This window comes from Peromyscus eremicus, chromosome 19 (assembly GCF_949786415.1).
Source record: "Peromyscus eremicus chromosome 19, PerEre_H2_v1, whole genome shotgun sequence".
In the NCBI taxonomy this organism is placed as follows: domain Eukaryota; kingdom Metazoa; phylum Chordata; class Mammalia; order Rodentia; family Cricetidae; genus Peromyscus; species Peromyscus eremicus.
Window position 1 is genome coordinate 33599554 of NC_081435.1, and position 25587 is coordinate 33625140.

The 25587-nt window shown below is 42.8% G+C and overlaps 2 protein-coding genes across 2 annotated transcripts in view; one reads left to right on the top strand and one right to left on the bottom strand.

The window, feature by feature from the left end:
* Positions 1–8422, bottom strand: part of Mcc (MCC regulator of WNT signaling pathway) — a 366985-nt gene extending 358563 nt beyond the window's left edge. The window contains exon 1 of the mRNA XM_059246236.1: positions 8292–8422. Within this exon, the coding sequence (XP_059102219.1) occupies positions 8292–8416 (125 nt within the window). The 5' untranslated portion in view covers positions 8417–8422. The remainder of the gene's footprint in view (positions 1–8291) is intronic.
* A 16299-nt stretch (positions 8423–24721) lies between these two features.
* Ythdc2 (YTH N6-methyladenosine RNA binding protein C2) overlaps positions 24722–25587 on the top strand; it is a 59529-nt gene continuing 58663 nt past the window's right edge. Inside the window, exon 1 of the mRNA XM_059246054.1 lies at positions 24722–25084. Coding sequence (XP_059102037.1) covers positions 24844–25084 — 241 coding nt within the window. The 5' untranslated portion in view covers positions 24722–24843. The remainder of the gene's footprint in view (positions 25085–25587) is intronic.

Below are 25587 nucleotides of genomic sequence, written 5' to 3' on the forward strand. Positions count from 1 at the left end.
GGCAACGCATCAACAAATAGAGGTGAACAGGAGGGGGGTCACACTGAAATCCTGCTTCTATAGAGCCTGCCAAATTCCAGCAGAGCTCCTGGGACAAGCTCGGCTTGCTATCTTGTATGTAGATGCTACTTAAATGTAGTTGGTAGACACAGAGCTGTGTCAACACCCAGAAAAGCTCCAGGGCTAGAATTGGTTTCCACAGCCAAACTGTAGGAGCAGCCTCTGCGAACTAATAACATCCCGCCAATGACTTCAAAGCACATCAGGGCACACAGCAGCTGGATCTGCTCACCTTTCAAAAAGGCATAACCTTCCCTTTTCCTTTCTTTCTATCTCTTTGTTTCAGATGCTGGCCAGAACCTAAGTGTGCTTTTTCTGGTACTTTAGGCTGTATTCATCTCTAAAATCCCCTCCCTGCTTTGTGGTGGGCCTCCATGCCAGTAACTCAAATGATATAGCTTTTTCTTCCCACCATTTGACTCCTCCAAGCAGCTGCTGAGATTCGCAGATAGCCTGACCTGGGTTTTTTTCTTTTAAACTCTAATAAAACTATCCTTGAGCTTGCATTTGAGTTTATTCTTAAATATCTTATTAATTAGACTAAGAGCTCCAGTTTCCCCTGTATCATCTGGCAACCATGTAGGGACACCCAAGATTCTAATAACTGAAGTGTAAGTCCATCTTTTCATTCAATGTTGACTTAACATCTCATATGCTCAGGGAAGGTGTCAGGTGGTGTGAAAAATACCAAGACACTACTGTTATATTCATGTATCTTATATTCTAGTAGGGTGGCAAAGCTAAGTAGAGATTGAGACACTACAAATTAGTATTGGGCAAGTTCCTTTATTCTATAATTATATTATCTTGCTTCTTTAAAATGTACTTTGAGGGGCTGGAGAGATGGCTCAGTGGTTAAGAGCACTGCTGCTCTTCCAGAGGTCCCAGGTTCAGTTCCTAGCACCACTTGGCAGCTCACAATTGTCTGTAACTTCTGTTTCAGGGGATCCGATGCCCTCATACAACTATACCTACAGGCAAAAGACCAATGTCCATGCAATAAAAATAAACAAAGTAAAATGTACTGTGACTATTCAATATCTATCAGAAGATAGTTTATGAAAGGTGAGCTAAAAATGCTGATTTGAGAATTTTCTTTGTACTTCATATACTATGAATGATCTGGGTAACTATCTATCTAATTTTGATAACTAAAAACAAAGCTAGGAGTAGTTTTAGAGACTAATCTATCTCATAAACTGTTTTGAGGGACTGATTAAAAGAACTTCTAGCCAGTAACTCAATGCTTTTGAAAACTCTCTTTGCTGTCAACTCTAAGGCTATCGAAAAATAACTACTGGTAGAATGTATGGATTCATCATGACCATACACATCAAACAGCTATCCAACAGAAACTAACTAAAACATATGCCTTCCTATAAGAATATGCTGCCACTAAAATTCTGAGATGGTATTGATAAGCCATCAAGTCAAAGTATTTCCATCCTGAAAATATGATAAAAAGTCCTAGAAAAAGACTAGAAAATTGGTTATGTCTGATTAAAGACACATGATGGTTTTATAACAGGAAAAAATTCTGTTATAGTATTTTGGAATAGATTAAAAAAGAAACACATGTATTTTCAAATACAAGTAATACAACACCTCCTAAATTGAATGTTAAGAATCAATCTTTTCCTAAAAGTTCCCAAACACTTGAAGCGGCCATTACACAATGAAACATGTCCTGTTTGATTGATAGTAAGCGTCCATGTGGCACTGAGAGTGTAAATCTGTTCTGAGCCCGTGGAAAAAGGAAATGAATCAGACTGAGCTGTGCTGGTGCTGGAGTGTGAAAGGAGCTGGCACCGGGAAAGTGGGCGAAGAGGGAAAGATCTGTGGAAACTGAGTCCAGAAAAAAATGAGAAAGCGCTCACTGAGCAGACAGGTGGAAGAGGGGCACTCCCAGAGGAGTGTGCTGACCTTGGTGATTGGAGCAGCCCACTGCACGGAAGGCTGATGGAGCGTGAGAGGAATGTGTGGGGAGAGAGTTCAGTCACTCTGCAGTAGGCAAAGACCTTAAATTAAATGCCCCCAAGAAGGAGCTTGAACTTACCTGTAAAGAACAGGTAAGGGCTGAAGGATTTTAAGAGATGCCTGTTCAGTTTCCTGTTACAGAAAAACAACTTCAGTGTCAGTAGAGTGGCCTGGGAGGGGCAACCTAGGGGTTAGAGTAATAGCATAGTAGTTCTGCTTAGAGAGACAAAGTTTAAGAAACCAAGACGTAAAGATTTTTACCTCTTGCCTATAATACATATATAAATCTGCCAACATGTTGTGCACGTTGTGTATAAGAGTGAATGCCCCACCAGAAATGTTCTTACAGCAATTTTCATCTGCTCTGAAATAAACTCATGTTAAGATACCTGTCTTTTTGTTTCTCCCATCAGAAAGAGTCATCAATAATCAATGGCATGAGTTTGGTAGTGGCTCATTTGCATATTTAAACTGACATTTTGAAATGACAGTGAGAAGCTAGCAGTGAACTGTTCTCCAAGGAAATGCCCTCTCCCCTCCATATGGCTTCCACGTTGGGACTGAGATTTGAAGAGATTTTTGATTGACTAAATAACAGAGACTCTCTCCAGCTGAGATCCCCATGCCATTTCATTTAGAATGCAAATGCCCGTCCCAAGGTTGTAAATGGCATTCCTACTCATGCCAAGAAACCAGTTAGAACACAGAGTCATCCTTACCATAGATGGCTAGGGGTTCCAAAGTAAAGATCTTGAAGGTTTTACAAGAAAACAAGTTCTCTTGTGTTCGCCAGGTAGGATAGATGATAGAAAAGGTCCTCAAAAAGCTTAAGCTGTCTTTGAGTCTCAGTTCAAAAGGAGAGGTTAGTTCCTGCTGCAAGGAATACACAGAATGGAGTGACTCAACTCGGGCTTCTGTGAACACACACCATCACTATACTGCACTAACAAGCTGGAGGTGTACCTTAGCGCTAAGTGCTCAGTAGTGACAAAAACGTGGGTTTTTATCCTTAACAGCATGATGTTTTCAAACTGAAAAAATCAAAAGTGGACCAGTGAGATGTATCAGAGGGTAGTCAAGAGGAATTAGAGCCCCAGGACCCACATGGTAGAAGAAGAGAAATGACTAACACAAGTTATTATCTGATCTTTCACACACACAGAAATAACCAACCACTTTGTGATTGGATTTAGGACCCACTCTGTCAGATGGAGCTCATACCTGACACACCTAAAGAGTCCAAGAATCTGAAAACTAGAGGGGTTATGGGCCTTAGGGGAAAACTTAGTACTATTATTTCGCTACAGGAACATAGCAATAAAATGACTCCTAGTGACATTGTTATAGCCATAGATCAGTGCTTCCCTCAACCCCCATTGGAGAAGTTTATAATTGCGGTAGACGGAAATTAACATAGAGACTCACAACTGGACAATGCGTAGAGAGTGAGAGACTTTGGAGCACTCAGCCCTAAGCAGTACATGTTTATCAAAACCCTCCTCTCAAGGCTCAGGGATCTGTGAGGAAAAGGAGGCGGAAAGGTTGTAAGAGCCAGATGTGGTGGATGATGCCAAGGAAACAGTGTCTTCCAGACCCAACAAGACTGATGTGCATGTGAGCTCACAGAGACTGTGACAGCACACAGAAGACCTGCACAGGTTCAAACCAGACAAAACCAGGACAAGGAGAAGGCTTTGTTGAACAATGATTTACCCACCAGAAAATTCATCCCATTAAAGTGTACCATTCATTCTTCAGTATATTCACAGAGTAGAATTTGCACACTTGTGTAATTAGCCATCTTAACCATACTGTTTTCCTGTCCATGAACATTGGATGCTTTTTCAACAGTCCAGTCATTTTTAATGTAGTAGAAGAATGACATGGTGCATATGCCACTGGGAAAACAAATGATATTCCTTGGCGATGGAATCATGGATAATTTGGATTTTGTTTTTATACATTGCTATCTTTTCCAAATTTTCAACAGGAATATAGTCATTTCAAAGGAAAATATCCTTTCATCAAGTATTACACACTTAAAGTATTTTATGAAGATGAAAGATGTTTGAAAATAAAAATGTCCAGACCACTTTTCAATATACAAGACCATACCACTGTTTATTCTTAATTGTTTCTCCATTGGAATTTAGTGAGTGTGTGCTATACCATCAGACATTATGAGAGGTATGAATTTTAACAAAACACGGAGTTTACTGCCCTCATGGAAACCAGTGGTAACATAACAGTAACAACCAAAGTGGTAAATTGTCATGCAATTTACAAGGTGAAGAGGATGTTTTAGAAAACAAAGTTTGGTACCAAGATAGAGAATACCAGTGAGATAGAGTGAACACATTTTCGTACAAGAAAGCTGCTTTCTTTTTTAAAGATAAACTTTCCGGGGAAGGCTTTGCAATCTTACAACTCAATAAGAATAAAAAAAACCCATAATTTTAAAATGTAACAGACATTTCTCCAAAAAGCATGTACAAGTAGCCAGCAAGCACACAACATGATGCTCAACATCATTCGCCATTAGGAAAATCAAATCAAAACTGCAGTGAAGTACCACCGTATACATAGCAGGGTGGTCATAACTAATCAGTGCCTGTGAAGTTGCAGAAGAGTCAGAACTGCTTTTAGGGATGTGAAATGGTGCAACTACTTGAAAAGCAGCCTAAAAGTTCTTCAAAAACTTAAACATAGAACTCCCTTGACTCTACTAGGAATATACCTAGGAATAAAAGAGAATATGTACACACAAGAACTTGTACATGGATATTCACAACAGCATTACTCACAGATGTTGAAAAATATAAACCTTCAAATGTTCCTTATCTGGTGAACAAACAGCATATGTTGAATCCTTTCAAGAGACTATGATTCAGCCATAGAAAGGAATGAAGCATATATATATCAACATAGGATGAACCTCGAAAGCATTTGCTAACTAAAACACCACAATTACAAAAGAGCATATATAATTCCATGTATATGAAATACCCCGAAGAGAGACATAGAATTGATTAGTGGCTGCTAAGTTTTGGAGCGAAGGGAAGGATGGAGAAATGAGAGCCAAAGAGAACAGGTTTGGGTTTGTCTGGCTTTTAATACGCCAAAGTTTGAGCTGAGATTTGGGGTAAAGGTTAAAGTGCCAGTGTTAGGCTTTGGATATTTGTCAAAGATACCCCCAAAGCATGCGTCTTCATGGGCTGGGGAGATGGCATAGTTGGTAGAGTGTTCCTGGTGCAAGCACAGGGACCTGCGTCTGGCTCTATAGCACCCACATAAATAGCTGGTCATTGAGGTGCACATATATAATCCCAGGGTTGAGGAGTGGAGAAACTAGGGTCCCTGCATCTCACTGTGCTGCCAGTTTAGTAAAGCAGTGAGCTCCAGGATCAGTGAAAGACCCTGCCTCAAACAAACAAACCAACAGGAGGGGCCAGAGGAAAGGCTTAGTAGTTAAGAGCACATACTGCTTTTCCAGAGGTCAGGAGTTCAATTCCCAGCACCCATGTCAGGTGGCTCATGATTGTGTAACTCCAACTCCAGTAGAGCTCTAATACCTATGACCGTTACAGGCACACACACAAACACACACACACACACACACACACACACACACACACACACGTGTATAAAAATAATAAAATAAAAAGCTTTAAAAAATATGTGGAGAGCAATCAAGGAACATACCTGATGTCAACCTCTGGTTTCCATGTGCATGCAAACACACATATGCACACACTGACATAAACACCTACATACGCACACAACACACACACACACACACACACACACAAAGAAGCAGCTTCACATTGCTTTTCACTGAAGTGAAAAAAACAAAACCTAACCCTTACTACTTCCTATGATATGATATGTGGGGTCCAGAATTCACTCCTGTGAAATGTGGGGGTTAAGTCATTGTGAGGTTAATGACATGTACCCGAAGAGCCTGCTCTGGTGTCATTGCCCAGCCCAAACCCTATCCTGTCCCAGGATAGGAAATTTGATGACAGTTCAATGTACCATCTCAGCTACTGAGTGGGGGTGGCTCTGCATCCCTCTGACAGTTTAGAAGCTCCTTGTCAGAATCATCGAATCCAGGAATCTTCAGTTAGCCAAATCCTTTTCCTGGTGGAGAAGACTAGACAAGAGAACACTGAAGGCCTGAGTTCCACCTTTTCTCTCCCTGACACTCACCCCAACTGCTTCTCTCTTTTATTTTTCTTTCCTCCAGACATAAGGTTGCCAACCCCCTCCAGTTTCGGATCAGGGCTAGGTAGAGGACTAGAGCCAATACAGTCACATGAAGATTATCATAGGGAGTGGGGAGGAGGGGGACTTCCTTATACAGAATGATTATTACTTTCGCATCCAACAGCTACTGCTTACTCTTAGTGACAAAACTCAGATTTTGTTTAGGGAGCACTGGACCCAGCTGAAATACAATTTCCCTCCCACTCTGTTGCAAATAAAGGTGGCCTCAGAGGGGTGTGATTTGAACAATAAGGTGTTTTGGTGCGTCTTGATAGAATGATATATACTTCAACTCTCATCTACTTCTTCCCCTGGAACCTGAGGAAGGAGCAGGAGCTAGGGCAATTATCCTGGTGTTGAGAGAGAATTGCCAGCGTCTACAGGAAGAATTGCGCTGGAGAAGGGAAGAAGGAAGGTGGGCACTGATGGTCCTGTGGAACTGCCACCCAGGCCTGGATTGCCCATCGCCACTTGTCTACAATGTGATAAGGCCAACCTTTATTTATTTATTAACCTGTGCTTAGCTTTCTAGGAGACACAGCCACCTCCCTAGCACGAGCATAAAATTAATGTCTTTTTGAAGAACCTGGGAATGTTAAGGTTTCAGTGTAGACACTCCAACTCTCTTGTTTAAAAAAGGGAGAAATTTTCAGTCTCCAAAATAAGATCCTGAAGTTTTCTTAGAGAAGTCATTACTCTCCAGAGTAAATGGATCCATTATTGAGACTAAAATGAGCATTTATATAGTTAAGTGCAGTTCAAATAAAGCAACACATTAAAAGACCAAATTAGGAAGGGAAAGATAAGAATGTTGCTAATTTCTTATATGTACTCTTGCTTGTATGAAATTAAACTCCTTTTGCATCCCAACTTGAATATAGATTGCTTTTATTATTATTACACTGAGAGAATAGCCTTTCACATAGGCAAACCCCCAAACCACAAACTACATACATAATTTGTTAAAAAAAAAAATACAACACTGACTTCAAAGTTAAAAAAAAAATCTATGTGGGATCTATCAGAATTACATACTGTTTTCATTTGGAACAGAATTATTCCATAATTTTTTTGGTCTTTCTAGTATTTCTCAGTGAAACTTTGGAAAAATAATAACAATTCACCCAAGATTGATAACTGAATAAATCTCAAATAAATGGTGATTTTTGTACCTGCCAAATTGTTACAGGCTAAATGACCTATTTTAGAGAGCTTTTGAACAATTTAGGGAAAATAGTCCTTGATTCCTCTTTCCTTTAGGTAGTCAAAGATAAACAGCAAATAGGCAACCTTAACTTTTCAGAATGGGTATTGAGCATCTCCAAGACAAAGTCTAAAGAAACAGAGTATACAAAAGTTAGGTTGCCTGTTTTATTGAAGGCAATCCAAAACTCAGCATGTACTTCTTCGGTCTCATAAAAGCACACTGCAACTTTATGCATCCACGCTTTACCTTCAGTCTCTAAAGTTTACAGATTTGGCCAGTACTCATCATTTGGCCCAGAGCTGTGGGCTAAAGCCACACCACCGGACCTGGATTTGGAAGCAAACACCACAAGGATAAATAGAGTTGTCAGGCTCCTACAGTGACATGCCTTGGAGCAGGGTCCATATCTTAGATTCATCTTCAAAACCCAGTTCGCTCCTGGTAGTTTCCTGTGCCCCAGGGCAGTGTGTCTAGATCAATACTGGGAGACCAATTCTGGCCCCTCTCTGGATTTTTAAGTTTGGGATTCAAGCACTTTCCTTGAACTATTTTCCTATAGGTGTCTGTCAGTGACAGAACTCCTGTCCCGGGTCATCCACCACCTCCCACGGGCGCCTGCAGTATCTCAGCAGCCCCAGGACAGCAGCGCCTCCTACAGGTATCTCCGGAAAATAGCCAGAGCCGCCACTGGTCCCTGTGGCCCAGCCGGGGAGACTGGAGCTACCAACTTTCCCTGCAAGCACACGAGAAACTTGCTGGAGTTGGGCCGAGGGTCGCCTACCTGCTGATGTACCCGTCGCCGTCGCCGTCGCACGTCTGGAAGAGCCGCCGCATCCGCTCCTCCTCGCCCGAGCTGGACGTGTCGCTGCTGCCACCGCTGCTGTCGCAGGCGCTCGCAGCCGCCATCGCGCGCCCGCCCTGGGGAGGAACAGCAGGACCTGCACAGCGCACCGCGGCTGGCAGCCCCGAACCTGCCCGACGACAGAGCATGCCCAGTGGACGCCCTGGAGCTCCCGGCGGCGACCGATTCCACCTCTCCGGGTTTTGCCTGGGCTGGGAAGATGGGCGCCCTGGAATCGCCCAAGTGGCACCTGCGGAGCGAGGGTGGCACTGGGAATCAGGGAGCCCAAGATGCCTGCCTGGACGCCAGAGAAGGCTCCGGGCCTCCTGACACTTGGAGACGGTTCAGGCAGAAGCGGGGTGTTCTCCTGGCACTAGCGCGCGAGTAGAGGATTCCTTTTCGGGGGTGGGAGCGGAGGGCGTGACTCTCGTGTTGCAGGATCAAAACTGCGTGTGATCCCACTTTGCAGAACGTGCTGGATTCCTGCTTAGAATGAGACCCAGAAGAGATTTTAATGTTTTACACCTGACTCAGCCCATATTTGTCTTCCACTGCCGTTCAGTAGGACCTTCTGCACTTTGGGTCAGTTTCTAATAACAATACTCTGCTAGACTCTATCCCAAACGCTTTAATCACATCAACACTGAACATAATAGTTGCTCTCACTTGATCCACACTACAGATCTAGAAAATCCCTCTTTTTTCACTAGCCCTATGGCTTGGGAAGTAGATAAGGACTCCGTGGTTTACCGGGTTGTCTTAAGGGGGAAAGGAAATTGCATAATAGGACAATACCTAGCTTCAGCCACATACTTAATGGATACTAACCCTGATCTGCTCTGCTGAGGTACTAAGGCTTGCTCCAGGTTCCAAGCCTTGTGTCAGAGCAGAGGCAAGCCTAAACAATCTTAACTCCAGATCAGGAGCTCTTAAACTCCAGACTAACCCATCATAGCAAAAGGCAAAGGAACCACAATGAAGCAATTTGTGGTTTAGTGAATGACTCATTATTCTGTTCCAGGCTTTCTGGCAGAGGTCTGTGAAGTCCTGTGGTGGTTTACACACATGCCCAAAGATTCTTTGGTGCACTTCTCATCAGAAGGTGGAGTATGCTGTCTCTTGAACCTGTCTGGTTCAAAGTAACTGCCTTGACTTCTGAAGCCAGCTTTAAAATAGTAGCAGATTCTACCTGGCTCTCTTTTGGGACAAGAACCTTGGATGCTGCAATCTGCTCTGAAGGAATTTGGCGACCCAGAAGCTGCTGTGCTGGAGAATCCATGCAAAGAGACCATGTCAAAATAAAAGAGATGCCAAACAGCCTCCAGATGTTTGAACCTTCTCAGACCTGGGGCCAGACATGAGAGAGATATGATGCTCTCTCTAGATAGTGCTAATCCACAGGCAAAACCAGAGCCTATCAGAGCTCAGCCAACACTCCAGAGCTATGATAACCATGGAAGGACTGTTGTGGTTTTAAATCACTGAATTTTAGAGTGATGTATTTATTCAGCAGGAGATAGAAGTAGCAAGTCAGTCTATCTTGGGACTGTCTACAGGGTCAGAAGGAAGGGGTCTTTGCTCCCTTTCTCTTTAGTTCTTCTTAATTCTGCAAGTTCCTAGCACCTCAGATGTTTGGGGGAGATTATAATCAGATGATAGATGTATTAGAAATGGGTCTGGGGTCTCAAAGAGTTATCAACACAATCCTAGATACTTCAATAAGGCAAAAAGTTTTCCTTCTGGACTGATGAGATGAATCAGCAGTTGAGAGCACTTGCTGTTCTTGTGGAGGACTTGGGACTTGGTTCCCAGCACCCACACAGCAGCTTACAACCATCCTTGAATCCAGTTCCAGGGAATCTAGTACCCTCCCCTGGCCTCTATGGACACCGGCCATGCACACAGTGCACATTGGTAACATGCAAGCAAACCACTCGAACACAAAACAAACATGTTTTTAAAACAAAGTTTACCTCTGCAAAATGTTGCCGTCACACCCAGCAGTGGTTCCTCTTGGTTTTTACTCCTAATGCAAAGGGGTCCTGTGCCTCACCATGATTGGTAAAAACTTGGCGTCTTACATCAGCACAGCTGATAACTCAAGTGCAACTTTTGAGACTAGAAGGCGGCTTTGAGCACATATTTTGATCTGAAAAAGTGCCGACTAGAGAAGAGGTTTTTCCAGATGGCATCTTTACAAATGTCTTCAAAGATGGAGCCTCCTTTGTCTCATTTAACCCTTTGATAGAAAAGATAGCACATTTTATTAATATTCCTCACAAACGGAATATCACTTCAGAAAAATTTTGCAAATATGCCCAATAATATTTGCTTAAAAGATGCTACCAATATCATAAATATTTTTAGGGCAAGCCCATGCTCATATGATATAAAATTTAAACTTTTTATGTTTCCATTTTCTTGGAATAAAACCTTTGTTATCAAAACAGGAGTTATTTACCATGAAACTCCCTTGATGCCGTGACTTGAGATTTAAAGACATTTTCCCCCAAGTATAAAATGTATAAAGGAGCCGGGAAACCTAGAGATTTTCCCAAGATTTGAGTGGGTGTTTCTACAACTTCATGTCTACAGAAAGTGGAGGTTAAATATCAACTTTATTTCTAAGAAACGATGTTCTAGGATGATGGAGTTTCTAAGAAAATAATGTTTTTCTTGTTAGACAATGTGTACAATTGCTCTTGCGGTTTACATTTAAATACTTTTGGATTAAATTTGAATACTCTAAAAGTGAATCTTGACAAATTTCCTAAACACCACTTCCCCATGCTTGGGTAACTTAGAAATGGTTAAACAAATAGGTTCAACTTGTCAGAGAAGAATTTGTTTCTGAGTTGACACAAAGCATGTGAAATTTATGCTGAAAAGGTTATGAGAGAGGGTGATATTTGCAAGATACTGAAAATAGAGATGTCATATGAATATAAAGATGATAAATATAAGGTAGGAACTTGGAATGAGAGCAATAACCATGGTGATAAATCTAACAGCGCTGTTTCTGTCATAATTTCAAAGGCTCTGTGTATTTATCTGAAATGGGTACATAATTCAACTTCCTTTTCCTTCTCCAGTTCTGTTTTTCTTCTCAGATTCTTCAAGGTTATAATTTCCTTTCATATTTATGTAGTACATGTCAATGTATCTTGCTATACACCCTGCGAGATACATTGACTCCTTTATGTCAAGTTACCAGCTAAAGGCAGCAAACAAAACACTTTGCAAACCTAATTATCTCCTGCTTATGCTTCCACTCTACTGAAATGAACTAAGACAACATGCAAATGTTGGAGTAGGGCTCCCTGGAGCCACCTGCCCGTCTTCTCTCTAGAGTGTTTTCTATACACCCTGCTAAATTCCCATATCCTTTGAGAAGTCACCTTATTCTTCCAAGGCTTTCTTGGCTTGAAGCATACAGTTTGTAAGGAAGGATCCTATGGTGAAATTGTGTGCTGTCTCCCCACTTCTCTTGCCCCTTGTCAATTATTATTAAATGAGGCTGCCAATTTCTGAGAGAAAATACTGAGGCAAAGTTAAGGAAGCTAAATCCACCTTTATGGAGTTCTTATCACATGTTACTGATACCCTTTGAAGCTTCCTCAATGCTATCTAGTGGACGTAGGCTCTGGCCATCTTATTGTGTGGGACGTAGAAGAGCACGTGGGAGGTAAAAGGAGTAATACAATCCAAACAGGCTACATAAGATGTCCAAGTTAAGGAAGTAGCTGGAGTTGCGCTCATAACCACCAGTCAAAACCAAGGCAGAGGTTCAGCAACAAGATACTAAGAAGTAAGAGTCCTAAGTGCTCCAACCTATTGGAAAAAGCATGGGAAGCAGGATGAGACAAAGGAAGGAGCTGCATTGTGATGCAGGCCTCACAGTACCCATACCTGATATGACAGCTGTATTTTAGATTAATTTACCTCATTTTATGTGTATGAGTGTTCTGCCATACACACACACACACACACACACACACACACACACACACACACACACACTACATTATGTGGGGTTCCCACCACCGTGGGCAGAAGAAGACTTTGAATCCCCTGGAATTATAATTACAGCTGGTTATGAGCTGCCATGTGAGTGCTAGGAACTGAACCCAGGTCCTGTGCCAGAGCAACAAGTGCTCTTAACCACTGAGATACCTCTTTGAAGAGCATTCTAAGATAGTTTGGATTTGTTTTCTATGGCTGCTACCACAAATGTCCAGAGCACGATTTTATTATCTTTAAATAGTACGTTTCTCATCTTCCAGTTCTGGAAGCTAAAAGTCTGAAATGAGTGTCATTGAGCTAAAAACCAATGTGTTGGTGGGACATGTTCCTTCTGGAAGCTGAGGCAGAGAGAGATTTTCTTTCCCAGTTGTTGAAGTCTGACTGTGTTCCTTGACTTCTACCATCTTCAAATGTGATTCACTTTTCTTCCTCTTAAAGAGCAAAGGGCCCCATGAATACTGGTCTCACCCAAGTCAATGAGGACTATGCATACTTTAAGGCCAGCTGCCTAACAACCTAGATTCTACCTGCAGTTTTGCCATGTAGGTATTCTTATAGATTCCAGGATTTAGGGTAGAGATGGCAGAGACTGCACCAATCTGCCTGATGTACCAGATTGTCCTTCACTGACATGAAAAGGCTAGGCCTTTATATGTATACATCAAGTGATTAATAGACAGAGATTCCACAAGACACTATATCTACAGCATAGGGAGGGTGAAGCACGGTTCCCAAGGGGTTAACAGCTGAGAGACCTTCTAACAGCATTCCTAGAAGCTGTGGCACAGTCCTTTCCTGAAGGGAGAGCTAAGTAGTACATCTCCCCACAGTCTACTTCTCTGTGGTGGTTTGAATAGGAATGGCCCCCATAGACTCATGCGTTTGAATGCTTGATCCACAGGAAATAGCACTACTAGGAGGTGTGGCTTGTTGGAGTAGGTGTGACCTTGTTGGAGGAAATGTGTCACTCTGGAGGTGGGCTTTGAGGTGTTATATGCTCAAGCTATGCCCAGTTTGGCACATAGTCTCTTTATGCTGCCTGAGGATCAAGATAGAGAACTCTCAGCTCCTTCTCCAGCACCATGTCTACTGCTCACTGCCGTGCTTCCTATCATGATGATAATGGACTACACCTCTGAAACTGTAAGCCAGCCCCAATTAAATTTTCCATATATAAGAGTAGCCAGGGACATGATGTCTCTTCACAGAAATAGAAACCCTAAATAAGACAACATCTAAGACAAGTGGGTTCACTTTAGATTAGAATAGTAGAACTATTCTTGGAATTTGTGAAGCTTTTATTTTTCTGAGAGATTTTTTTTAACATTTTAAATAATATATTTAGTTGGTTGTGTTTTTCTTTTTTTCTTTTACTCTTTGCTCTTTACTTTTGGGAGGGACCTGCCACCCAGCTCCCAAATAAATCACAAGAGGTCTCATTATTTCTTATGAATTCCCAGCCTTAGTTTGGCTTGTTTCTAGCCAGATTTTCTTAAATTATCCTATCTATTTTTTGCCTCCAGGCTTTTATCTTTCTCTATTGTAGATACCTTTTTTTACTTCTTACTCTGTAGCTTGCTGTGTAGCTGTGTGGCTGGATGGACCTTAATGTCCTCCTCCCTTCTTTTTCTCATTCCTTCCTCTCTTTCCAGATTTCTCCTCCTATTTATTCTCTCTGCCTGCCAGCCCCGCCTATCCTTTCTCTGCCCAGCTATCGACCTTTCAGCTCTTTATCAGACCAAAATGAAGTAACAAGCCATGAGCCATGTGGCAAAGTATAGATAAAAATATGGGCTAATTTAAGTGCAAGAGTTAACAAGCCTGAGCTATTGACTGAGCATTTATAAATAATATTCAGCTTCTGAGTTGGTTATTTGGGAACTGGTAGGCAGGAGAGAAATATCTGACCACATATGGCACCCAATGTGGGACTGGCATTTCCATGTAAAACCTCACAAAAGCTTAACAAAGAATTTTAGACACACAAAATTGAAGTCAAGCATGGCTTCTTGATAGCTGCATTTTCTCAGATAGGCTGTTTTCTGGCAGTGAATAGAGGTATGACTCCTTTAAGAGACGGTTTTCTGGCTCAATGCTAACAGGCAGCTCTTTTAAGAGGTCTTGCTACCAAACACTTAAATGAAGTTTATGAGCGGTGGGTGGCATGCTTCTTGGTGGCAGCATAGACCCAGAAACTTCCCAGACTTGGGGCAGTAAACATGGCTCCCAAAGCTGGCAGTAAATGTACATCTGCCATAAGATTAGCCTCTTAGGAAACTGAGAGGGAGGAGTCAGCCATCAACACACCATGATTTAAGTTACACAGCAGGTTTTTGCTCACACAGACAAAAAAGGACACAGTAAGGACAAATTCAGACAAAAAGATGTATTTGAAAATATATGTAGGGTTGGGGCTGGAGAGATGGCTCAGCGGTTAAGAGCACTGACTGCTCTTCCAGAGGTCCTGTTCAATTCCCAGCAACCACATGGTAGCTCAAAACCACCTGTAATGAGATCTGGTACCCTCTTCTGGCTTACAAGGACACATGCAGACAGAATACTGTATATATAATAAATAAATCTTTTTTTTAAAGAAAATATACATAGGCTTGAGAGAGAAGAGAAAGAGTATATACAGTCTTAGGTTTAAAAATATAGTTTTAAAATAATAAAATAAAGTCCTTAAAAAGGGAATAAAATAATATAAAAAAATAAGCCATATAAAGATGAAAAATACACAGAGAATCTGGATACTGTTTGTTTTGTTATATGTAATTTTGCTATGCTAAGGTTAAAACCTCCCTTTTTAATTAAACAAAAAGGAGGAAATGCTGTGGAATGATCCTTCTGTACACTGTAAATATGTATTACTCTCATTGGTTAATAAAAAGCTAACAGGCCAGTAGCCAGACAGGAAGTACAGAAGGACAGCCAGACACAGAGGACTGTAGGGGGGAAGGGTAGAGTCAGGAAAGATACCAGTCAGCCATCGAGCAAACAGAATGTGTAAAAAATGAGGCAACAAGCCATGAGCCATGTGGCAAAGTATAGATAAAAATATGGGTTAATTTAAGTGTAAGAGTTAGCTAGTAACAAGACTGAGCTATTGGCCAAGCATTTATAAATAATATTCAGCCTCTGAGTCAGTTATTTGGGAACTGGCGGGTGGGAGAGAAACATTTGACTACAATCTTCCACAGCATAAACAAATGTAACACATCTTAAAATAATATTCCACAAAAAATACATATTTTTATTTCATGTATGTCTACACATATGTATATGCACTACATGCACACTTGGTCTCCAGAGAGACCAGAATAGGGATCAAATACCCTAGAACTGGAGTAGCAGATGGTTGTGAGCTGACACATGGGTTTTGAGAACTGAATTCAGGTTCTCTGTAAGAATCACAAGTGCTCTTAACCAATGAGCCATTTCCTCAACTCCTAAGACTTTTAAAAAATGTTGAATGGTGAACCTGACTCATATATGTTAAGTATGTACTCTACCTAACACTATGTTACACTCCACACCCATCTTGGAAAATCTTAAAAGAGGAAGTTCAGTGAGAGAAAAATTATAGTTTTTATCATTGCTTCAGATATTGGGGACCCAACTTTTACTCATTGTTTTCCTCCTACACTAATGACTCTTGACTCACCTCACTCTCAGAGAGCTGACTCAGGCTACTTGCCAATTGGCACAACCCAGATATTCATCTCTGCAGAGGCTGAGATGGTTGCACATGCTCATCTACCCTTAGAACTGACAAGAGAGTACCAAGAATTACCCACATCAATCAGCTGGGCTCCAAATATGTTCCTCCTTGACTCTATTTACTCTTGACTACCCTTGATCAGGCTTATTTACCCAGCCAGGATGATGACTCTTCTTGACTGATGAGCTATGCATATAAGGAACCTGAAGCATTCAGGAGGTATCTGTAACTCTTGCTGTATCCTTGCTGGAATGTTAGTAATTTGAACATCAGGATATCTAACCCTGAGCCCAGAGCTTTAGTGATAGGAGGCAAAATTTATCAAATGAATAATGGGAACTTAAGGTAAAAGTGATCACTCCTGTTTCTAACTTCTGGATCACAGACCAATGCAGCCTTCATTTGAGGACATAGCATAAGATAAGGCTTTTGGTTCGTGGTATAGTCCATGTTCTGCAAGATAATTTATCATCTTCATCAAGTATCAAGGCAGGAAAGTATAGGGAATAATTTAAAAAGTATTTAGGGAATAGTGTAACATTTAGGACTCCATTCGGCTTAGGCTATACACACACCCTCCTTCTAACAATGCACTTGAAAACCTTAGACATTACCTGCATGTACTATGAACAAACATCTCTATTCTAGCAATGCACATAGAAAGCTATTAGCAACCTAGAACTAACACACACACACACACACACACACACACACACACACACACACACATTGAGCTGCATGCACATGCAACATTAAACAATGGAATGTTCTTCTCTCATTGATAACCACCAAAAATTCCCCTTGGTGGACAATTTCTATTTCAAAATACATCTGGCCTAGACAGGTTTGGGGTACATGTCTGTAAAACAAAGATTATAATATCACTTATTTCATAGGGGTTTGTAAATTATTCATATAAACCACATTGCATCACCAGAAAGAGCCCAGTGGAATTCATATATCATAAGTTTTATTTGAAAACTAGATCAGCTTGTATATACATGTCCAGGACTTTTATTGTTTGAGATCAGATGTTATCGGATGCTCTCTTTTGAAATGTTTTCTATTCTTTTAAAATTTAACATGTGTGGGGGTTTTGTCCACATGCATGCCAGTGTACCATGTGCATGCTGTGCCCTTAGAGGCCAGAAGAGGGTGCTTCCTGGAACTGGAGTATTGTGGCTTGAATGAGATGTCCCTATAGTCTCAAGCATTTAAACACCCCATCCCCAATTAGTAGCACTGTGTGGGTAAGTTTGGGAGGTGTGGTCTTGCTAAAGAAAGTGTGTCATTATGGACAGGTTTTGAGGTTTCAAAGCCTAGCACTATTCCCAGTGTGTTCTGTCTGCTTCATCTTTGCAGGCCTTTACTCTGCTATCATGGACACTAACCCTCTGGAACTGTAAGCCCAAATAAAGTCTTTCTTCTATAAATTTTCTTGCTCATGGCGTTTTATCACAGCAACAGAACATTAACAAATAAATGGATGGAGTTACAGATGAATTGTTAGCCATCATGTGAGTGCTGAGAACCAAAGCTAGGTCCTCTGCAAGAGCAACAAGTGCTGTGAAAATTGCTGATGTGTCTCTCCACACTGATAGTGTAGGAAAGTGGTTTCTTCTTCTGTAGCAAACACCACAGGTGATATGTGGAGTGGGCTGAATGTACATGGCTATACATCATCACCACTTTCTTAGTACTCCTCATGATAACTGGCTTTCCAGCCCTCTCCACCTCTACTCTGGTGTGTTGGGCTATCTGTGAACTACTGGCAGATATTTTATGTTAGTTGAATTTAAGTCATCTCTAGCTAAATACTATGTCTTATGTGGTGGTTTAAAAGAAACTGCTCCCTGCAAAGAGAGTGGCACTATTAGGAGTTGTGGTTTTGTTGGAGTAGGTGTGGCCTTGTTGGAGGAAGTGTGTCACTGTGAGGGGTGGGCTTTGAGGTTTCCTTTGCTTAAGCTTCGCTCAATGTGACACTCAGACCACTTCCTGTTGCTTGCAAGTCAAGATGTAAGACACTCTGCTACTTCCCCAGCACCATGTCTGCCTGCACACCACCATGTTGCACAAGATGATAATGGACTAAACCTTCGAACTGTACGCAAGCCACCTCAATTAAATGTTTTCCTTTATAAGAGTTGCGGTGGTCATGGTGTCTCTTCACAGCAATAGAAACCCTTATGAAAAGCAAAAGCTAGCTTTCTACTACCACCTTGTGGCAGACCTTTGAATGCCTATTTTTAGGTTACTACAAAGATAGAAGAGCTGGTAAATATTCATACAAAGCAGCAACATATACATTTTGATGTGTCCATCATTATATATGCATCAAAGATAGAGTTAGAGGTGATTTTACAGTTACTTAGGCCTTGGGCAATGAGAAAATTTGCATCAGATTTAAGTAGGGCAGGGCTTAATTTCTCTATAATTAACTTAAGCTGAGACTATTTCAGGGTCCTTCAGCTCATACTTAGATTTGCTTCTAACTTCTAGTGGAGTTATTACCTATCAAGGCATTAGATAGTGCATTTCTGATCCTTTGCTGTCTATATAGGCCAGTGCTAAGTCACTCATTGCTTATTTCCAACTACAAGATTCCTTCAGGCCCTGGTATCTGCCTTTGCTAATCCTAGACCCCTCTACTTATGTTTATTACAATGAGTCCCACTTGCCTACACATATCCCTTCATTATTCTTTACTGGGGTAGGGGGGTCACTCTAGGGATCTACTAAGGAGAGCATCTGTTTTAGTCCTTTTCTATTCATAATACAAGACTGAAAGACTGCGTCCATTATAAAGAAAAAGGGTTTCTTTTGGCTCAGAGTTGTGGGGTAGGGCTAAGGGGTCAAATTACATAGGGTATTGTAGATGACCACCAAGTCCATAGTCAATGCAGAGAATCACATGGCAAGATACAGGGAGCTGTCCCCCCCTCCCCTGCCTGTGGCAGGTGGGAGAACTAACCCTGAGATCATAGAGTAGGAGAGCTGTCCCTGTCCCTCACCAGCTGCAGTACTCGGGAGAGTGGCCCCTCTACCTTGCCTGGGTAACACAGTAGAGCTTTGAGGGTTTATAGCATTGTCCCCACTTCCTGCTCAGTTTCTCTGTTTCTCTGTCTCTGTCTCTCTGCTTCCTGTATATGGTTGAGATGTAATCTCCCATTTTCCTGCTCCTGCCATTATGGCTATCTAGCCCTCTGGAACTGCAAGCCGAAACAAACTCTCCCTCAAGTTGCTTTTGGTTGTGGTACTTTTATCTCAGCAACAGAAAAGTAAAATAACTAATACATGTCCACTCCCCCACCCTTGTAAAGTCATCAGTATTCAACCTTGGCCATCTCTCTTTTGTGACCTTATCTAATCCTATAGTTTCTATCATCTTAATGCCTCATAATGAAGATGCAACTTCATCATGAGTGTTGGGGTGACAACACGTACCCAAACCACAACAGCAGCATGTCCTTATTAGCTTCTACATTGGTTTTTGGCATCCCAAGTCCCCCAAAATTTTTTGTTGTTGCTTTTCCTAATGGGACTGTAGATCAGGATCCTTTTTAGTAACTCACTTGCCTACTAGAATGTGACTTTTCTCCTTCAAGTTTTAGGGAGCCAAAAACCAACCTAAGACAACCACCCTTGAAACAAGACCCCAAATGACCTACCTAAACAAGAAGGGGTTGGAGGGGTAGCAAATGTGGGTGGTAAGGGACAAAGTGTGGAAGAAAATACTTGTAACAGCAATAACAAAAGCAAGTGGTTCTAGCTTAAGAGTCTTTTACTCTACCGGGACAATTCCATAGACAAGGAGAACCATCTGGAGAACTTTCCAGAGCTCTCTGCTGTTGCATGCTGGCATGCCATGAGTTGTTTGTAAGCATGCTGAAGTGTTGTCACCACCAGTGCTTGAGCAGCTGGGTACAAACTGGAACTGTTCCAGTCAGTTTTCTGGGCCCAGTTGCTTCTGTGTCTCTCCATAATAGTCAGAACGCACCTATTTTTTTTTAAAAAATAAAAGGTTTCATGAAGCCTAGTCTGGCCTCGAACTCTTTATGTAGCTGAAGCTGGTCTTGAACTCCTGAGCCTCCTGTCTTTACCTACCAAGTGCTGGGATTACAGGCATATGTCACTGCCCGGAGCAGAATGAGTTAACTTTTTATTTCTTAACTACTGTTGTGTAACAAACCAAACCTAAATTTATTGCTCAGTGTAATATGCATTTTATTTGTCTATGTATTCTGTGAGCAAAAAACTTGGGATGTGTGGCCAGGAGAGCATTTTGATCTTACTTTGAGTCATATATGTGGCTGTATTGCCCCTCTCCCTTCTCTGCAACTTGCTGGAGGCTATATTTTTCTAATATGTTGTCTCCACATATCTAGCCATTGGTCCTGACTAATGGTGTGCCCATAAGCCTTGGCACACTAGCCTCAGCTCTTCTACATGGTAGAAGCAGAATGCTTCATGATAGAGGAGAGTAAATATGAATTCATAAGTGTTATTCAAACCTCTGTTCATTAATGTCACCATGGTGAAAGGTAAGTCCACAGCTGAAAGACAGAGTCAGTGTAAGTATATAAAGATATGAGTACAAGGAAGTGTGATTCATCAGCACCAACTCATGCAACAACTACAGAGTGTTAGAAACAAACACTCCCAACAACTTCAGTGGCTCCCACAGTCAAGGATTATTTCTCACTCAGATCAAACCAGGTTGCGAAGGGGGCTATCACCATCGTCATGGAAGGCAGTGTCTCTATCGCTGTCTAAGAACTTTCTGCTGACCAGGAAAAGCAGAAAATGGAGGAATGATGGAAAGACAGCCCAAAAGTGGTATTTGTTGCTTCCAGCAACATTCCAATGGACAGCCCTTAGCCATGTGACTTACAGCTAACTGCAAGGGAGATGGGGTTAATAAAATGCCCAAAAGACAATGAACACATTTGTTGTGGTGAGCATTGCAATTTGTTGACATGATTAACAATGCCAAATGAAAATTAAAACCCAAACCAAACCAAAACCAAGTGTTTTGAACTCAGTTCTTGCACCAGAAGACAACAAACCAGAAAGAAAGCCCAAATAAAGTTATACGCCACCAAACTGAAACTAGGCTGCTCTCTGGTTTTCTGAGAAGTCATGAGAAAGAAAGGGGAGACAGGGTCAAAGAGGGAAGGGAGCAGGAAGGAGAAGAGAAAGCAGAGGTAGGAAGGGAGAGAGCTGGTCAGCAAATTTCCCAGACAGGACAGTTTCAGTTGGCCTGAGAAAATTTTCTCTAATCTTTCCCCTAAACCAATCAGCCAATAAATGAAACAGAAGAAAAGGAAACACCAGAAGCGAGGCGTATCTACAATCCCAGCAACCAATCAGGAGGTTAAGACAGAGGTTAAGTTTGTGAGTTTGAGGCTAGCCTGCTCTAAGTAAGACCCTGTCTTAACAGAATGAATAACAACAAAATTAAGCTGAAGTGACCTTGTGCGAATCAGTCAGTTTTCCATTGTTTCGTCTCTCTTTTTCTGCCTTCAGGCAAGTAATTTTAAAATGACCAATCTACTTCTGCTTTATTCAGTTCTTTAGTTTTCACAGAGCTGACAGCCTCTATTTTATGAACCACACTTTCGCCTGATTCTAGAATCATAAATAAAATTAAAATCTTGAAACAAAATTGTTATAATCTTTTCTTCTTGCCCCACATAAAACCTCTGACTGAGAAATCCCAAGTTCTTAGTCACTACAACCAGGATCTCTCTTGAGTCACAGTCCGCTAATCAGGTCCAAAGGTCATACCTCGTGGTCAGGTAAGTTATGTAATGTGTAAATATGTGCACTGTATGTCTCCACCCACATGCTGGATGTAAAACGATAAGTACAGCTAGAATACCTGTATTAAAAATTTCGATTTAAAAAGGGGAGGATCTTAAGACACAGTAAGTACTCAGTGGTCCACAGACTTCTGCAACACTCCTGTGCACACAGGCAAGAGGCCTTTTCCTGTGGTGCGATGGTTAATCTTGGCCATCAACTAGGAGATTTTTTAAATCACCTAGGAGACAAACTTCCGGGTATATCTGCAAAGGCATTTCCAGAGAGACTTAACTGAGGTGAGAAGACTCACCCGGATGTGGGCAGCACCACCATGGGCTTCGGCCCTAGACTAATACCAAAGGAGAACTCGAGTCTAGTGGCAGCACTCATCCCTCTTTCCTTCCTGAGTGTGGATGCGAATGTGACCAGCTGCTGTCACATCCCTGTCACAAAAGCAGAGCTGTTCTCACCACTATGGCTCCCTCTGGCATGATGGGCTTTTCCCCTCAAAGTTTGAGCTGAAATACACTCTTACTTCCTTAAGTGGCTTTTGCCATTAATTCTATCACAGCAATGAGAAAAGCAATACAGTGATATGCTGCTGGGTGAGGCTGCTGTTATAGTAACCATGGTCATTCAGTTCTTAGGCCTTTGAACAGAGGGGTGTGGAAAAGTTTGGAGCTTTAGGCTAGAGAAGTCCTAGAATGGTGCAAATAGAGCTTAATGGGTCATGCTGGTAGGAGCCTAGAAATCGGAATGTTAAGAGAAATGTGAACAGTAGAGGCCTGATGCCTGAGGAGAGCAAGGGTTTGGTCAAGACTGGGCTAAAGACCATTTGCATTATATTCTGGCAAAGAATCTGGCTTCGTATTGCCCACGTCATAAGAAACTGAGTGAGACTGAATAAAAAAAGCAATGGACTAATTTGTTTGGAGGAGGAAACTTAATGCTAGGACAGTACTCAGGCTGCGGTACAGTTATTGCTTACTGCTCTTATCTAGACCTACAGCATGTGTGAGAGAGGGAGACCGAACAAAAAGACATGAGAGATGTCAAGTTTGGTGAGGAAAGGCGTGTAAGCCAGTTTCAAGTTGCAAATAAGGTAGGTGTAGAGAAAACAGCTGTAATTATTACAGGACGACATCTTTAAAGAGAATCCTAGCACGTTACACTGGGATATAAGAAAGGTGTCCTTAGGGCAAGATTGCATCCATCAAAGGATCCAATCTGTGAAAATGCAGACTCACTTGAGAGAACTTAAATTTGGAGTGACTCTGAAGGGATCTCTGCTCAAATTCTATATAGACGTACAGGGTTACCATGGTCTTTTCTTTGTTGGTGAAGGAGAGAATTGTTCTCTGTGGTTTATTTTCTGATTTTCCAAAACAAAGTTTTTAATATAGCTTCTGAAAATTAGCTTAGTCTACCGTCAAAGCTAGCTACTTGTTTTGGATGGAGACAGATTTATTATAGGCCTGCCTCTCCTTGTCTAAAGCTGTTTCTAGCAGTCAATCAAAGAAACAGGTATCTGAAGGACAACAGTGACTATTTTGTGAGAGCAGAGATGCCATTTCCGACTCCAGATTCAAAAAATACTTCTGTGTGCCAATGGGACAAACAAGGTAACATCCGTGTTCTTAGGAGCTGAGGACTTTTGGCAAGAGCAAATAAAATACTTTCAAACGTTGCAAATGACACACAAGATTAGAAAGCATGTCCATGTAAGGGACAGAATCCTGTTTTAAATTACGGTACAGAGGCATCCGTGTGAATTCTCAGAGGAAGACCGTCTCTCCAAGACAGAAGCCATCAAAGAAAAGCAAAACCAAACAGAACCAACTTAAGTGCGTCTGAGCAAAATGCGGGGGAACGCGTTGGCACAGGCTGTACCATTGAGGGGTTTGAGGGGTATAGTGAGAAATTGATGGCTTGTTCTAGCTGCGGTGGAGAGCAATTCACGTTACCACTCTCTGCCTCTTGTTTTGAAAAAAGGAAATCACAATCACTTTGGTTGTTCTCTGGAGAACGGCAATGGAAGCATTTAGATCATTGGAATTAGATTTATGTTGAGCCAATGAGAGTTCTCATAATCCTCACAACTCTTGAGAAGGTCCTGTCTCTACATTAATCTTGCCCCAAAACCATTGCTGTTCTCACTGCTATGCGTTCTGCCTCCACGACGGGCTGTTCCTTCAAAGTGTGAGCGCTTAATAACTACCACGTAACCATTTTTTTTTTCCCTCTTCGGGGCTGTCCCTCCCATTTAGCGTTGCCAGGTAAAACCCGGTTCAATGTTTATTTCAGATAACCAAGTTTTCATGTGTCTCAGAATGAAAGCTACTAAGACGTTACTCGTTCTTCAAAATTGAACCAATTGGTGTACTCAATGTACTTACTCAATGCTCCCACTAGACCACGAACCCCAGAAAGGCGGGAAAACCCTCGTTTCCAATGCCTTCCTGAGGCAAGAAGCCCGCTCCGAAGCAAGGAGTGAAGCATTAAGCGAACGAGCGGGCCCCTGCATAATGCGTCCTCCAATCAAACGATACTGTCTGAGAACCAACGCCGACCGCATCCGCCGGCCGGCCGGGAACCACATTCCCATTCCCTATGCCAGCACCGGCTTAGCCATGGCCCCGGCGTCCTGGGTGGGTGGAGTCACGCGCGGCGCGCCCCCGGTGACGTCACCACGCGCGCCCGCGCGCGCCCGCGCGCGCGCCCCCACGGCTCCCCTGAGCAGCAGCGGTGCCGGCGGCGCTTTCGCTTCCCCTGGCCGCTTGTGAGGGGCGCTCTCCGGGCTCCTCGCCCGCGGTGCTGCCTGCCGAGCGGTAGGTCGGCCGGCCGGCCGGCCGTGCTTCCCACAGGCTCTCGGTCTCGGTCGACCGCTCGCTGGCAGCAGGCCTGGCCGCTCCCACGCGGAGGAGCGAGCTTCTCCTCAGGGCCATGTCCAGGCCGAGCAGCGTCTCGCCGCGTCCTCCGGCTCCTGGCGGCGGCGGCACCGGAGGAGGAGGTGGCGGCGGCGGCGGCGGCGGCGGTGGCGGCGGTGGCAGCGGCGGCGTCCCGGCTTCGTGTGGCCCTGGAGGCGGTGGCCGGGCCAAGGGGCTCAAAGACATTCGCATCGACGAGGAGGTGAAGATCGCCGTCAACATCGCCCTGGAGCGCTTCCGATATGGGGACCAGCGAGGTGAGGCTCCTGACGGCGGGGGGACCTGGCCGGCTGACACCCGCCCCCTCCCCAGGCCCGTCCCCCCGGGATGGGCAGAGGAACCCAGGGCCGGGCCGCAGAGGTGAACCCCGCGCCTGTCGCGTGACAGTCGGTCGTGGAGTGGGGGGCCTTGTGGGTCGGGGGGTGCGGGGGGTTATGGAGCAGTGGCCGGACTTCAGAAGGTGAAGAAGAGGTTAGATTGCTCCCGGGTGGGATTTTTTTTTTTCTTCTCCTGGGTACTTTTCTGCAGCCCTAGGCTGCTGTCAGCATGATTTTTTTAAGGAGTTGGTAAGCCCCGACCATCACCGTCAACGTCCTTCTCCTCCTCATTACTATCGAAAAGAAGGTGTAGCCTTACTTTAAGCTGCCAAATCTTCAAAGAAGCGGAAGGAAATGGAATACATAAGTAAAAACACCGACACTATATATGGCTTTTTTTTTTTAATTGTAGAAGTATCTTATCAAACACAAATTAAACTCGG